At 43.5% G+C, this 14,650-nt stretch overlaps 1 protein-coding gene and 1 pseudogene across 2 annotated transcripts in view; one reads left to right on the forward strand and one right to left on the reverse strand.

The window, feature by feature from the left end:
* Positions 1 to 1,793: 1,793 nt before the first annotated feature.
* Positions 1,794 to 2,268, reverse strand: LOC119533353 (annotated as a pseudogene).
* Positions 2,269 to 9,910: 7,642 nt separating this feature from the next.
* Positions 9,911 to 14,650, forward strand: part of GNB5 (G protein subunit beta 5) — a 59,034-nt gene continuing 54,294 nt past the window's right edge. The window contains exons 1-2 of one of the 2 annotated variants that reach the window (XM_037833958.1): positions 9,911 to 10,036; positions 13,983 to 14,094. In XM_037833958.1, the coding sequence (XP_037689886.1) occupies positions 9,911 to 10,036; positions 13,983 to 14,094 (238 nt within the window). Of the gene's footprint in view, positions 10,037 to 13,856; positions 14,095 to 14,650 lie in introns of those variants that run through there. The other variant, XM_037833957.1, reaches the window with a different exon arrangement.

A 14,650-nucleotide genomic window follows, 5' to 3' on the forward strand; every position in this document is an offset into this window, starting at 1 on the left:
TTAAAAAATTATACAACATGATCAAGTGAGATTTACCCCAGATATATAAGGTACATTCAACATACGGAAATCAATTAAGGTAATATACCACATTAACAGAATGAAGGGGAAAAAACACATGATCCTCTCAATTGATACACAAAGGCATTTGACAAAATCCAGTGCCACTTCTTGATAAAAAGTACTTAGAACACTTGGAATAGAAGGAAATTTCCACAACATGATAAAAGGCATGCATGAAAAACCCATAACTAACATCCTACTAAATGGTGAAAAACTGAACACCTTCCATCTAAGATCAGGAACTAGACAAGGATGTCCACTGTCACCACTGTTAGTCAATATTATACTGGAAGTTCTAGTCAGAGCAATTAGGCAAGAAAAATAAATAAAAGGTATCCAAATTGGAAAGAAAGAAGTAAAATTTTTCCTATTTGCAGATGACATGATCCTTTATACAGAAAATTCTGAAAAACTCAAAATAAAATTCCTAATTCAGCAAAGTGGTGGGGTACAAGATCAACACCCAAAAGTCAATATGTTTCTATATGCTACTAATGAACAATCTGAAGGAAAAAAATCAAGAGAAAAATTCCATTTACAATAGCAACTAAAAGAATCAAATATCTAGGAACAAATCTGACCAAGGATGTAAAGGACTTGTACATAGAAAACTACAAAACATTGCTAAAAGAAATCAAAGAAGACCTAGATAAATGGAAGGACATTCTGTATTCATGATTTGGAAAACTAAATATTGTTAAGATGTCAGTTCTATCCAAAGCAATTTACAGATTCAATGTGAATCCAATCAAAATTCCAACAGTCTTCCATGCAGAAATGGAAACATATAAATGGAAGGGTAAGGGGCCCTGAATAGCCAAAGCCATCTTGAAAAAGAACAAAGTTTGAAGACTCACACTTCCCAATCTTAACACTTATTACAAAGCCAGAGTAATCAGAACAGCATGGTATTGGCACAAGGACAGACATACAGACCAATAGAATTGAACTGAGCATTCAGAAATCAATCCTCACATTTCTGGTCAATTGATTTTTTTCAGATGATTATTTAATTTGTAAATATTGTACAAATTTTAATAGCTTAAATTGTATATACGGCCAAATAAAAACTTGCACTAACAATTGGTGGGACTGGTGGTGTAGGGTCGGTATGTCAGGCTCCTTTTCCCTTGCCAAGGCTGTAGATTAGAGAGTAGTCTGGAGCTTCCAGGAGAGAGGGTTTTTCACATAGGCCAGCACTGGCTGTTGAGTTTTTGAACTATTTGGAAGACAAACCCATTTTACATATGGAGACACTGAGCTCAGGAGAAGTCAAGTACCTCATCCTTAGGTCAGAGACATAGTGGAGCCAGGATCTAAATCTTGTCTTAGCCGGTATGGTGGGGGGGGGGGGTGTCAAGTGGAATGAAGTAAAGGAGAGGACTTAGGTCTTTGGCCCCTGAGACTCCAAAGAAGGGGCAAGTGTGAAGGCTGCTTGGTGTGGGATGGGATGGAATGGGGTGGGGGGGCGAAAGCCAGCATCTTCCTGCCTGCAAACTCCCTGTCCAGCCTTGAAACTAGGTAACCAGGCTGAGGAGGGTAGCTCTGTATTGGGCTCCTTCTTTGGCACTCCCAAGCACACCCGTGTGGTCAGGCCAACCAAAGCAAATAATTTAATTTCCTGGAGCTTTCATTTTCAGGATCTTTAAAAGCCAGTCAAGCCCAATTCTGCCTCCCCCAAGGTCTCTAGTCCGTGGGAGACTCTGTCAGATAGGCTGCTCAGTGGGGCCTCAAAAGTCCTTCTCCAGGAGCCAGGCTTTGAGCTGCTGGTCAATGTAGTCCTTGATCCTCAGGGTACCTATCACCTCATTGACCTGGGTGACGTGGGCAGCAGTGGGTTCAGAAAATCCTCCATATCCTTCTGCGTTGCCTATATGTCCCCTCCACCTTCCTGATCACTGTCATCTGATGGCATGTGTGATATCCCTGTAGACAGGAATGTTGTGCATCTGAGAATGCTGCACAAAATAGGGCAGGTTGGGTGGAGGATCTTAAGGGGGCTGCCAGCCACTGGGGGTGGGATACTGTTCATGCTTTGGGGACTTTGGAATGCTGGTGGGCGGTATAAGGCACTCCACAAACGTATTCATGCACAGACTCCACAAAGCTGGGGTAATACGGAGGTCTCTGGGTCTGACTCAGGTGCCGTAGCCCTCAGCCAGGCTAGATGCCAGTTCTCCAGCCCAACAGAATGGCCCGGAACATGTTGCTGCCATCTTGACTTCTGGTCAATTGATTTTTGATGAAGGTGTCAAGTCCACTCAATTGGGAAAGAATGTCTCTTTAACAAATGGAGGTAGAAGAACTGACTGTCCATATGCAAAAGAATGAAGGTGGACCCCTACATCACACCTTATTCATATATTAACTCAAAGTGGATCAAAGACTTAAATATAAGAACCAGAACTATCAAATTCCTAGAAGAAATCTTAGGGAAGCATCTTCAGGACCCTGTGTTAGACAATGGTTTCTTGGACTTTACACTCAAAGCATAAGCAACAAAAGAAAAAACAGACAGATAGACTTCATCCTAATTAAGAATTGGTGTGCATCAAAGGATTAGCACGAAAGTATAATGACGACTTGCACAATGGGAGAAAATATTTGGAAACTATGTGTCCAATAAAGCTGTAATATCCAGAATATATAAAGAAATCCTACAACTCAACAAAAGACAATCTATTTTTAAAAATGGGCAAAAGACTTGAACAGACATTTCTCCAAAGAATATATACAAATGGCCAAAAACACATGAAAAGATGCTCAACATCATTAGTCATTAGGGAAATGCAAATCAAAACCTCAATGAGATATCAATTTACACCCACAAGAATGACTTCTATTAAAAAAACAGAAAATTGCAAGTGTTGGAGATGATGAGGAGAAATAGGAACATTCATTCATTGTTGGTGAGAATGTAAAATGTTGCAGCTGCTGTGGAAGACAGTTTGGCAGTTCTTCAGAAAGTTAAGTACAGAATAGCCATAGAAGTGGCAATCCCACTTCTAAGTATATATCCAAAAGGATTGAAAGCAGGGACTTGAACAGTTATTTGCACACCAATGTTCACAGCAGAATTATTCACAATTGTCAAAAGATGGAAGCAACCCAAGTGTGCATCAACAGATGAATGGATAAAGAAAGTGTGGTATATACACACAATGGAATATTATTCAGCTGTAAATTGGAATGAAGTTCACACGTGACAACATGGATGAAACTTGAAGACATCTTGTTGAGTGACATAATCCAGACATAAAAGGACAAATATTGTATGATCTCCCTGATACGAAATAATCAGAATAAGCAAATTCATGGAGACAGAAACCAAAATATAGGTTATCAGGGGCCAGGATAGGGGTAGGGAATGAGGAGTTAATGCTTAAACAGAGTATTAAGTTCTGGTAATGGATGGTGGTGATGGTAGCACAACATTGTGAACATACTTAACAGCACTGAATTATATAATTGAATATAGTTAAAAGGGGGAATTTTAGGTTGTATATGTTTCTAGAATAATTTTTTTTTTTAATGAGAGTCTACCTGGCAGAGGGAAGCTGGGTTTCTGATCCTCAACCATGACCTTCTCCATGCCCCTTCCAGACCTTCCCCAGGCTTTGATGCTTGTTCTAAAGCACTTACTCTGGGCTGTGAGCCAGTAGTGCTGCCCCTGTTTGCTGGCCTGTGAGTTCCTGGAGGGCAGGACTGTATCTTTATCTCTGCATTCACCTTGATGCTGGCAAGATTGGAGAGAACAGAAGAGAAGCAAAGTCATACTGGAGGCGGCAGGTATTGGAGTGGGGCGGTGAGAACTGCAGAGGCTGAGGAATTTACGCGTGGACAAGGAGGGGAGTGAGCACTCACCCCACAGTCTTCAGTTCTATAGAGTTGAAGGTGGAAGGATAGGATCAGGACTGTGAAGAGGCAAGAAGATATTGATAATATTCAGTCACAGGTGAGTTTAGGGTTGGCCAGTGGAGAAGGCATGGAACCATGGGGGCCAAACTGGCCAAACTCTGCTTCCTGCACTGCCCAGAGACCAGGGCCCAAGAAACTGGTCAAGAGGGTTAGTGAGGAGATGTGACAGGACAGATGGGCAGAAGGTTCAAGGGTGAGAGGGTGGTGCAAATGACGTGAGTGCCCCAGTAGTGATCACAGAACTGCAGGTGGGAAGGAATTGCGCAAGTGAGCTGTAATGCCCAGATAAGGAGATTAGACATATGGCAGTTGCTTTCCCACCTTCACAGCTGCAGCTCTAATGTCTCCTTTCTGCTGATCACTTCCAGGCATTGACTCTGTGGAAGGTATGTATGTGTTAACCTCAAATTAGAATACTCAGGCATTCTTAAATGCTTAGAAAAATGTCCAGATGTGTGTACACTACGATGTTAACAGTACTCTCTGTGTGGTGGGATCATGGGTAAGGGTTTTCTGTTGTTTCTTCTGTATATTCTAATTTTTTGACAGTTCACATCTACTTATTTTGAAATAATAAAAATGCGTTTTAAAAATATATATATTTAGTATTGGCACCAGGAGAAAAATTCAACATATTTAACATCATTTACTCAATTTAAGAAATTGATCCAGGTAACACTTTATACATCAATAAAGCTTCGGAGTGCAGTATATGGAACAGAAAGAGGCTTTTGAACATTTTATAATCATGGTAAGTCTGTGACAAATTTGCATTGTTGTGTGTATCAGTAGTTCATTCTTTTTATTCTTATGTAGTATTCCATTGTATGAACATATCACAATTTATTTATCTATTCCACTGCCAGCAAACATTTGAATTTTTCCAATTTGAGGCTATTACTAATAAAGCTGCTATGTTTGGAGTTCCTCAGCATTCATTTCTGTTGAGTATATATTCAGGAGTAGAATTGCTGGGTCATAGAATATGTGCATGTTTAACTTTAACATATATGTATGTTTAGCTTTAGTAGGTCCTTCCAAATAGTTTTCTAAAGTGGTTATACCAATCTATACTCCCACCAGCAAGGAAAGAGAGTTCTAGTTTTCAATATCCTTGCCAACATTTATTTTCAGTCTTTTTAATTTTAGGTATTCTGGTGGGTAAGTAGTGGTGTCACATTATGGTTTTAATTTTCATTTCTTCAATTATAAATTATGTTGAGCACCTTTTTATATGTTTATTGACTATGTAAATATTCTCCTTAGTGAAGTATCTGTTCTTTTGCCCATTTTTAAAAATAATTTTATTGAGATATAATTCATATAGCATAAAATTCACCAGCTTAAAGTATAAATATCAGTGTTTTTTTAGTTTATTTACAAGGTTGTACAACCATCTCCACTATCTAATTCCACAACATTTCTAATACCCCTAGAAGAAACCCGTACCACTAATCTACTTTCTCTGTCTATGGTTTTGCCTATTCCAGACATTTCACATAAATGGAATCATACAATATGTGGCCTTTTCTGTCTGTCTTCTTTTACCTAGCATAATGTTTTCAAGGTTCATTCATGTGGTAGTACTTCATGCCTTTTTGTGGCTGAATAATATTCCATTGTATGGAGAGCCCACATTTTGTTTATCCATTCATCAGTTGATGGGCATATGGGTTGTTTCTGCCTTTTGGCTATTGTGAATAGTGCTGCTCTGAACATTTGGATACAACTTTTGCGTGGACATGCATTTTCAGTTCTCTTGGGTGTATACCTAGGAATTGCTGGGTCATTTGATAACTCAACATTTAACTTTTTGAGGAGCTGCCAAACTGTTTTCCACAACACTATATGAAGGTTCTTTTGCTCACTTTAAAATTGGATCAATGAAGCATTATTTTAATAGTAAAAATTGGAGCTACCTTTTACATCCAACGATAGGCTAGCTTAATAAATTATGATACTCTGTAGTATAGATGGATACTGAAGCTATTATTTTAAAAAAAAGGTAGATCTATAAGTACTAACAGAAAAAATTGGGTGAAAAAAGCAAGTAGCTGAACAGTCCCATTGGTTAACTACATGTAAAGCTATATCTACGTGTTTGTGCCAGAAAACTCTGCAAGTATACACACCAAACTAAATTAGGGGAATGAAAATGGAGGTTGGTAGTGGGGACATTCACTTTTGACTTTCTAGTTATTGGCACTTTTTGACTTCTTTTTAAAATAAACATATATTTTGAAATTTTAAAACCATATATTGAGGTGAAACAGACATCAAAGAAATATTGTGCTTGGCATAGAGTTATTAGGGGAAGGTTTGAAAAGTTCTATGAATTCCTCCTTCCACCTCATAGCAACTTCATATCAAGACTTGTTAAAATAGGGCATTTTTACCATTTTCTTGTCAAAATTCTCTTTGAAGCATTTCCTCTAGCTGTGAAAAACAAATCATCATAAAAAGTATTATTGCCAATTAGTACAACAAAATGTATTAAAATTAAATTTAGCTTGTGATACAAATACTAAATGAAAAGTATCAGGGTATAAAAATATAAACAGTATACATAAACAGCACGACCCCAGTATTATTAGAAATCTATTCTTTCTTATGCCAAAATGTGGAAATAAGTCTCTCTTGGTAGGTGGGAGGGATTAGGTGATTATTTTCTTCCTTATACCTTTTTGATTTTTTCTGAATTTTCTATAATGAACATGTATAACATTTATAATTTTAAAATACTATAACCTTTCTAATTTAGTTATAGCTTGCCCATGCTTAACCAAATATGCATAAAATATTAGCTATGTGATATGACAAGTTTATCAAAAATCATGGTCGCCACTAAAAAATGGTGTTTGCCAAGAATATGTAATGACACATGAAGATGAAAAACTATTATATTAAGTAAAAGTCTAAGGCTCTAAATTGTGTATGATATATGATTTCCAATTTTTTAAAAATACCTATGAACATACTAGAAGGAAACATAAAATGCTAACAGAGGTCAGTTATCATTGGTGTAGGGCATGTAGGTGATTACTTTTACTTCTTCAAGCCTTTCTGTTTCCAATTATTTATAATGAACATATGTAGCTTTTATAATTTGAAAAAACTTTAAATACAGTCTGAGTAGAAAAACCTCATCTCTCTCTCTCTAGATTTGGAATATTGGCAATATTTTCTACTTTTTCTTTATCTGCCATAGCTCCCTGCCCTCCTTCTGTCCCTTGGGTTCCTCTTGCCTTCCATTCCTGTAGCTGCTACTCTGGTCCAGAGATCATTTCCTGTTTCCCAGAACTTGACGACAGTCTCTTAACCTAGTTGATTTTCTGCCGTTCATTCCATCCCTGACCTATTTCTGGAAGCACAAGTGCTGGAATAAGCCACTTGAATGACGTCACTCCCGTGCATAAGAAGCATGGCTCACCGCCCTAATGCTCTTAATCAGTGTCCTCAGCCCGTCCTTGTTACTGCCACCTTTGCAGTGTGGGGGCGGGTGGGGGCCCGACATCCATCCGTCCCTTTCATGATCTCTAAAGCAGAGCAGCTTGTAAGGCTGTGGCGCTCCACCTGTGGGGACTCAGGCCCCACTGCCGACTGTGAACTCTTTGTTTCATCACTCTGCATTGCCTCACCTGTCACACAGATGTCCCGCCTCCCTCCCAGGGCGGTTATAAGAGGACAGGGCTGCACCCTCCATGGTGCAGGGCAGGTTCCCTTCTAACCCCGCCCCTAAGGGACAGCCCTCTGCGTGAGCATTCAAACACGTCTCTCTACTCCTTGGTTACCCAGAGTTCTCCAGAACTACTCCAGCTGCCCCTTCGTGGCAGGAGTTCAGCCAACTCATGAGCTCCCCATTCTCTCTGCAGCCCCTCAGAAGTGTCCCCATTGCCATTTCCCCCACAAACGCATCCCTCTCAAAGTTGGCTTTTTTGAAACGTATGCCCCAAATATCTTTACTCTCAGGGAGTCATTCTTTGATGCTTGAAGTGGCTCAGTCTTTGGAAGGCCTATTAAATTGAGATGGCTAAGATGGCTGCTCCCTTCCCACCCTCACCTCCTTGTCCTCCCTCTCCAACAATGACAAACAACCCCCTCAATCTCCTAAACCAGAGGCCTGGGAGACATCGTAGACATCTCCCTCTCCTCGTCCCCAGACATCACCAAGTCCAGCTCCTTCTCCTCCCTAAGCGTGGCCTGAATCCACCTCACTGCACTGCTCTAGTGCAGGCCTTCATCATGTCTTGCCAGAAAAACTACCATAGCATCCTCTTTGCTCTTTCCACGTCTCCAGCCTCATTCCCACCCCGATCCCTCCCTCTCACTGCTGCTCCTGCCCCACTGCTCCTGCTGCTGCCTCTCCAAGGGCAGCTTAACCTCTATGGGCCCTCACTACCTGCCTGGCCTTGTGCTAAGTACTTTATGTTCTGTCTCTTGAAATTCTCCTGACAACCCCAGGAGGGTAGATTTTAAGATCCCCATTTGATAGATGTCTTAGTTTCATAGGGCTACGGTAACATAGTACTACAAACTGGGTAGCTTAAAACAATGAAACATAATCTCAAGGTGTTGGTGGGGCCATGCTTCCCCTGAAGCCTGTAGGGTTCTGGCAGTGGCTTGTGGGCAACTCATAGTGTTGTTTGGCTTGTAGCATAACTCAGTCTGTGCCTTTGTCACATGGGTGTCTTCTCTCTCTCTCTGTCTACATCCACATTTCTTCTCCTTATACAAACAGCAGTTGTATTAGAGCTCACAGTAATCCAGTTTGGCCTCATCCTAACTAATAACATCTTCAAAGATCCTATTTCCAAATAGGGTCACATTCACAAGACCAAAGGTTAGGACTTCAGCATATCTTTTTGGTGGACACAAGTCCAAGTTCAGAGAGGTCAAGCAACTTGTCTAAGTAGGGGAGCCAAGATCTAGTCAGCTGGAGCCTGCACCCTTAGCCACCAACTCTTCATTGCTACACAGGTGGCTGAAAGAACTAAATGGGTTAATACACGCAATGCTTCAAATAGTGCCTGGCACTTAATAAACACAATCTAAGGGTTAGTTGTGTCAGCAGTATTATTTCATGCCTGTCTTTCTAGTTGCATCTCTCATCCTTTCCTCACAAACACTTCATGTTCCAGCCATGCTGGTGGGGCCCCCAGATGTTGCAGCCCCCTTCACTCCCCACCTCTCAACCCAGAGGACATATCCCTTCCCTCACCCCATGCTCCCCACCACTCACCTGGTGACCTCAGGACTGGGCTCCAGGGCAGCTATTCCCGAAGTCTTCTCTTGACCAGCAGGGAGAGTTGGGGCCCCCATCTCTGGGCTCCCTCAGGGCTGCTCTTGCCTCACTGCCAATCTGTTGGTTTCTGGGCAAAACTCCCCCACCAGGCGTGGGCAGGGACCATGAGTATTTGGCTGTCAAATGTTTGAAGACTGGATGCGTGTCTCGCAGGGCACCAACACACTAGGCTTCATGGCTTTGGCTGGAGTCAAGCTCTGCTTTTGTCTTTCCTCTCAAAGTTCACCCTGATGGGAGGAATATGTTCTTGAGGAAGTTTTAAATTATAGTATCCATTACAACTATGTTTTCCACTCTGAAACCCCACAGAATGGATACTGTCCTACAGTGATCCATTGTGACCACATCTGCAAGCTGCAAAAACAACCAGTTAAACTTAACCACAATAAATTCAGAAAACCTATTGTCTGGTAATTTCTCACTGATTAAATAAATGATGTAGTGTTGACCCAGCTTGTTGTAATAAATCAAAGGTTACAGATTAACTGCATTTACTTGATCCCTCCTGTAGAGGTCTGAGAAACCACCACAATAAAAGAATATGAGGTTTTAGAAAGCTGTTCCTGTTGGCTTTTCACACCTTCATCCCTTTTTGTTGTTGTTTTTCAGCTTCATCTTGGATAAAAGATGTGTGATCAGACCTTTCAGGTTAATGTATTTGGCTCATGTGACAAATGTTTCAAACAAAGAGCCCTGAGGCCAGTGTTCAAGAAATCTCAGCAACTCAACTACTGTTCTGTATGTGCAGAAATAGTAAGTGATACCTTATTTTTTTATTTAAGTAGTTACCTGTCTTAAAATGATATCTAGTATGAAGGTTCTATGACAGATGAGTTGCCATAGAAACTGTTTATACAATACAAACATTTCCAGTATGCTCAAGCTTTGTGAGGCAGTGTAGCATGGGGGTTTGAGGTATGGACTGTGGTATTTGACTTTCTGGGTTCAAATCCCAGTTTTGTTTCTTGATGATGGTGTGCCCACAGGTTCTTGCCTCTCTCATCATGTCTGTTTTCTCATCTGTAAAATAGCAACAATAATAGCAAGTACCCCTAGGATTTTGTGAGGATCAAATGAGTTATTTTGATACAGTGTTTAAAACAGTACCCAGCAACAAAGCTAAAAGGGACTCTGGCAAATAAACATCCCGGGAGCAACTTTCCAAGGGCCCTGCCCCTGCTGTACCAAAGAACAGTGCTAGTGGAGATTCAATCATATAGGACCTTGGTAGTGAGCAAAATTAAGCTCAAGAAAAAGTGTTCCTTGGGCCTAAGCCTTCAGCGGGGTCTAAGAACTGGAAAGAAATCCTCATATTTATCAAAGTATAAAGAATCAAGTGCTCTAGGACTTAGCCCTTCTCAGAAGATTTGCAAAGCTGCTCTCAGTAATGCAGCTGAATAGAGCCCCAGCCTGGTGAGGATTGGTCAAGTACTTTTCCCCAAAAGCCAGGTAGGAAAACCCAAATTATCAACACATTTAAAAATATTTATCAGAGAGAGGAAAGATTATTTTTCCATTTCATTCAACTGAAGAGGAAACAGTAGTATTTATCCTCCCAGTTCCACTGTAACCCCTCACATTTTAAAACAATTATTCTCATAAAGCTACAGCCCAAGGTGGCATAAAAACTTCTGCTGTCACTCCAGGATTAGTGTTATGGGCTTCTACAGACAGCACATTTTATTCTAAACTTGATCTGCAAATTATAAAGCTGAGGACATTCACTTCTTAAAACAAAGCCTGCTTTCTGGTGGCTCTACCCTTCTGGTGCTATGATATATTAATATAGCACTGTTTTCTAAACAATTTCTTCAGTGTGCAGAAGAAAGGAGCCCAGAATCCCAGACATGGGATTCTCTATAATATCATAGATTCTCCCCACATCAGAGGTCCTGCTTGGAGATACTCTCCAAGACAACTGCCATCGGCTATCTCCACCACAAGCCCTTGGGGATTTCCAAAAATTCAGACAACAGGCTTTAGCAGAGGAGACATCCCAATGACTGAGAGCTGGGTGTTTGAGTTGTATAAGACACAGTCCCCCAGTGGACCCTTTTCATGAGTGGGATACTGCTGAAATGTATCAGGCTTCAACTTTTCTCATCTCCAGCTTCCTCACTTATAAAAGGAAGACACTTTGCAAACTTTGCCCAGCTGTTAAAAAGTTATCTCTAGACAGTAGACTTCCCAGATTGGAGGATGTTGGGGTTTATTTTACAGAGAAAACCCCCAGAGAAGGGCACACACTAATGTGAAGCTCCACCCACCCCAGGTCTTCACATGGAGGCAGACCCTAACCCAGGCGCACACATCCACTACGGTCCAAGAGGTGCCAGGCCTGAAAATGTGATGAGAAGATGCTGACTTGCCTGGGCCTCCTGAGATCACGCTTGTGAGAAGTGCTCCTCCCACTCCCATGGCCTAGTGTCTCATTTAGATTACTTCATGCAAATTGCTCTAGAGTATCAGGCAGCTTTCATAATAATGAGTGCATACGGTGTGCCTCACATTGCTTTGAATGCTCTGAATATTAACTCTCATGGGGTCTCTATGAGGTCACCGTTATCCGCCATTTATAGATGAGGAACCTGAGATACAGAGAAGTTAAGTTAATCCCCCAAAGTCACACAGCAGAGCCAGGATTTTCCCTAAGGCTGTCTGATCTAGAGCCTATGCACTTAACTTTTTGCTCTACAAACTCTGAAACAGATGTAATATTTATGCTTTTATATATTATTTCATTGTATATGAATATTTGTATATAGTAATATATTTTTTATTTTAATAAAATAGCAATATATTTTATTTATTTGTTTTCTTTTATTCTTATTTACATGTTATATGTAGTTATACATTTTATATGTTGTTTTATATATTCATTTAATGAACTAACATAAATTGAGCACCTACCATAGGCCAGTTATTATGCTAAATGCTGAGAATAAACAAAGGAAAAAGCTTTACTGATAGAGAAAGGAGGCTGGAACTGGCAGGTAATTACATCTATTATGTATGGAGAAGCCTGCTAAGAGTGTCACTCATGTTATTTTTCTTAATTCTCATAACAGTCCTATGGAATTGATACTAGCCCCATATCCCAGATAAAGAAATTTAGGAGCTCAGAATCTAACCTCCAAGCCAACTTTGTATAGATGAATATAGATGAATTCCAGCTTTTCTCAGTTAAAGAGGGCCCAGGACAGCAAGTAGAGGCTGGGTTCCCCAGAGAGAGGGGATGGAAAAGGGACACATCCAGATTCTGCTTGGGCAATGTCATCCTAGAATCTGTAACCTTGATCTGTCTTCCCATTCTGCAAGCACGCACGCACGCGTGCTCTCTCTCTCTCTCTCTCTCTCTCTCTCTCTGTCTCTCTCTCTCTCTCTCTCACACACACACAAACACACACACACACACACACACACACAAGAGAAGGGAGAAGGTATGAGTTGAGGACTCCAGGCTGAAGTCCCAGAGACAAGTGGCTGGGCTGGATGGAGTCAGACTGCTGCCTGGGTCAGTACTGCCCCTGCTATCTTTCTAGCAGTGTGACTGTGAGCAAATTACTTAACCATTCTGTGCCTCGTTTTCTTCATCTGTAAAATGGGGATAATAGTGCCCATTCAGGGTGATTGTTGTGAGGATTAAACGATTGACTCATGTAAAGCGCTTAGTGCCTGGCGCTGCAGGGAGAGGAGGCTGCTTGAGTCTGCCTTAAAATCACTAGATTTGCATCCTTGAGGGAACTGTGGCGACCCTTCATTCTAATGGGGAGGAAACTGCCCAGAGATGACACGTCGGAGATCACTGGGCTTGACCGCAGAAGCCTCGGGTCTGGCCTCTGTGCGCCCTCTGCGCCCCGCCGTCATGTCTCTTTGCTGCCCCAGGCCAGGGACACGATACCTGTGTAAGGAAAAGAAAAAGCAAAGCTCCTTATAACCGCTAGGACTCCAGGGTTGCTTGGAAGCCAGAACTAGTTTTATTTTTGCATATTTAAGTCAACAAACGAGGACAGTTTCCGGTTGTTGGTGAACGGGACACCGAAGCTCCTCGCTTTGCTGCTGCTACCGGGATCAGACCGTGTATTAGCCGCGCAGGCCAAGCCTCTTGGTCCTCTACTCTCCAGTCTGCCTCCGCAAACAGAAGCCCCCGAGCCGTGTATTAAGTTCCATTGGGGAGGGGGGTGGGGATGAGGGGAGAGGGGTGTTTGTGCCGTGTCCCCGGGACTCTTCAGACTCCCCAGGAGCCGGGCAGTCGTGGGTTGGAATCCCAGCTTGTCCTCACTACGTGTGCGTCTTTGGGAAAGTCACGTATCGTCTCGAGTCTCAGTTTCCCCACCTATCAAATGGGCATGACACACCCTGACTCCCCGCGGTGATGTGCGCACAATGCGAACGCAGGCATTGCACCAGGCACTGCCCCAGGGCGCGTACAGCGTGTCCGCAGATAAGGGGCGGAGGGCGCGGAGGGAGCGCAAGGCGCCGAGGGGGCACCAGCGTCCGCGGGCGAAACCGGCGGAGGACCGGGAGGCGGGGGGCGGCGGCCGGCGTCATCACTCCGGGGGCGGGGCCGCGCTCGGGAGAAACTGGGACTGGAGCTGCGCCCGCCGACGCTCAGCGCCTGCCAGTTCCCCGGGCCTGCTCCACTTGCTCACCCGCATCCCTCTCTCTGCTTCCCTCCCTGCGGTGCCCTCTCGGGAAGATGGCAACCGACGGGCTGCACGAGAACGAGACTCTGGCGTCGCTGAAGAGCGAGGCCGAGTGCCTCAAGGGCAAACTGGAGGAGGAGCGGGCCAAGCTGCACGACGTGGAGCGTGAGTGCGGGCGGGGAGGGGACGGCGGCCCGGAGGTGGGGAGGGGTCGCAGCCGGCGGTACACGGGCGGCCTCGCCTGATCCAGGCCGAGTAAACGAGACAGGCTCCTAGGGTGAGGACGGCCTGGGCCCAGGGCGGGGAATAGGGCCCGCCGCCGAGGTGGGGACTCCCGGGTGCCCGGACGCTCTTCTGAGGATCAGGTAGCGGCCCCGGGAGTCCCGGGCGCGCAGGTCTCGGCCGAAGCTGGGCCGGAGCTGGGCCGGAGCTGGGAGGCTCCGGGCACCTTGCAGAATCCGCCCGCTAGTCAGCCCCTGGCGGAGGTTGTCCCGCCCCTGGGCGGAGGCGCCTGGTTGCTGCTGCCCCTGGCCGCTTTCACTTGATCTTGGGACCAGTTACCATCACCTGTCTGGAAGATGCTGAATGAGCTCTCCTTCTGCCCTTGGGAGGGGGTTGGGGAGGGAGCGGGTTGACGGGTGGCTCAGTGACGTCAAGAGCAGCAAGCCAGTGTGGGGCTTGGCCGAGGGTCAACTCCTGTCTTGTTTTATAATGATTCGGC

The sequence above is a fragment of the Choloepus didactylus genome, chromosome 4, assembly GCF_015220235.1.
Source record: "Choloepus didactylus isolate mChoDid1 chromosome 4, mChoDid1.pri, whole genome shotgun sequence".
Classification (NCBI taxonomy): Eukaryota; Metazoa; Chordata; class Mammalia; order Pilosa; family Megalonychidae; genus Choloepus; species Choloepus didactylus.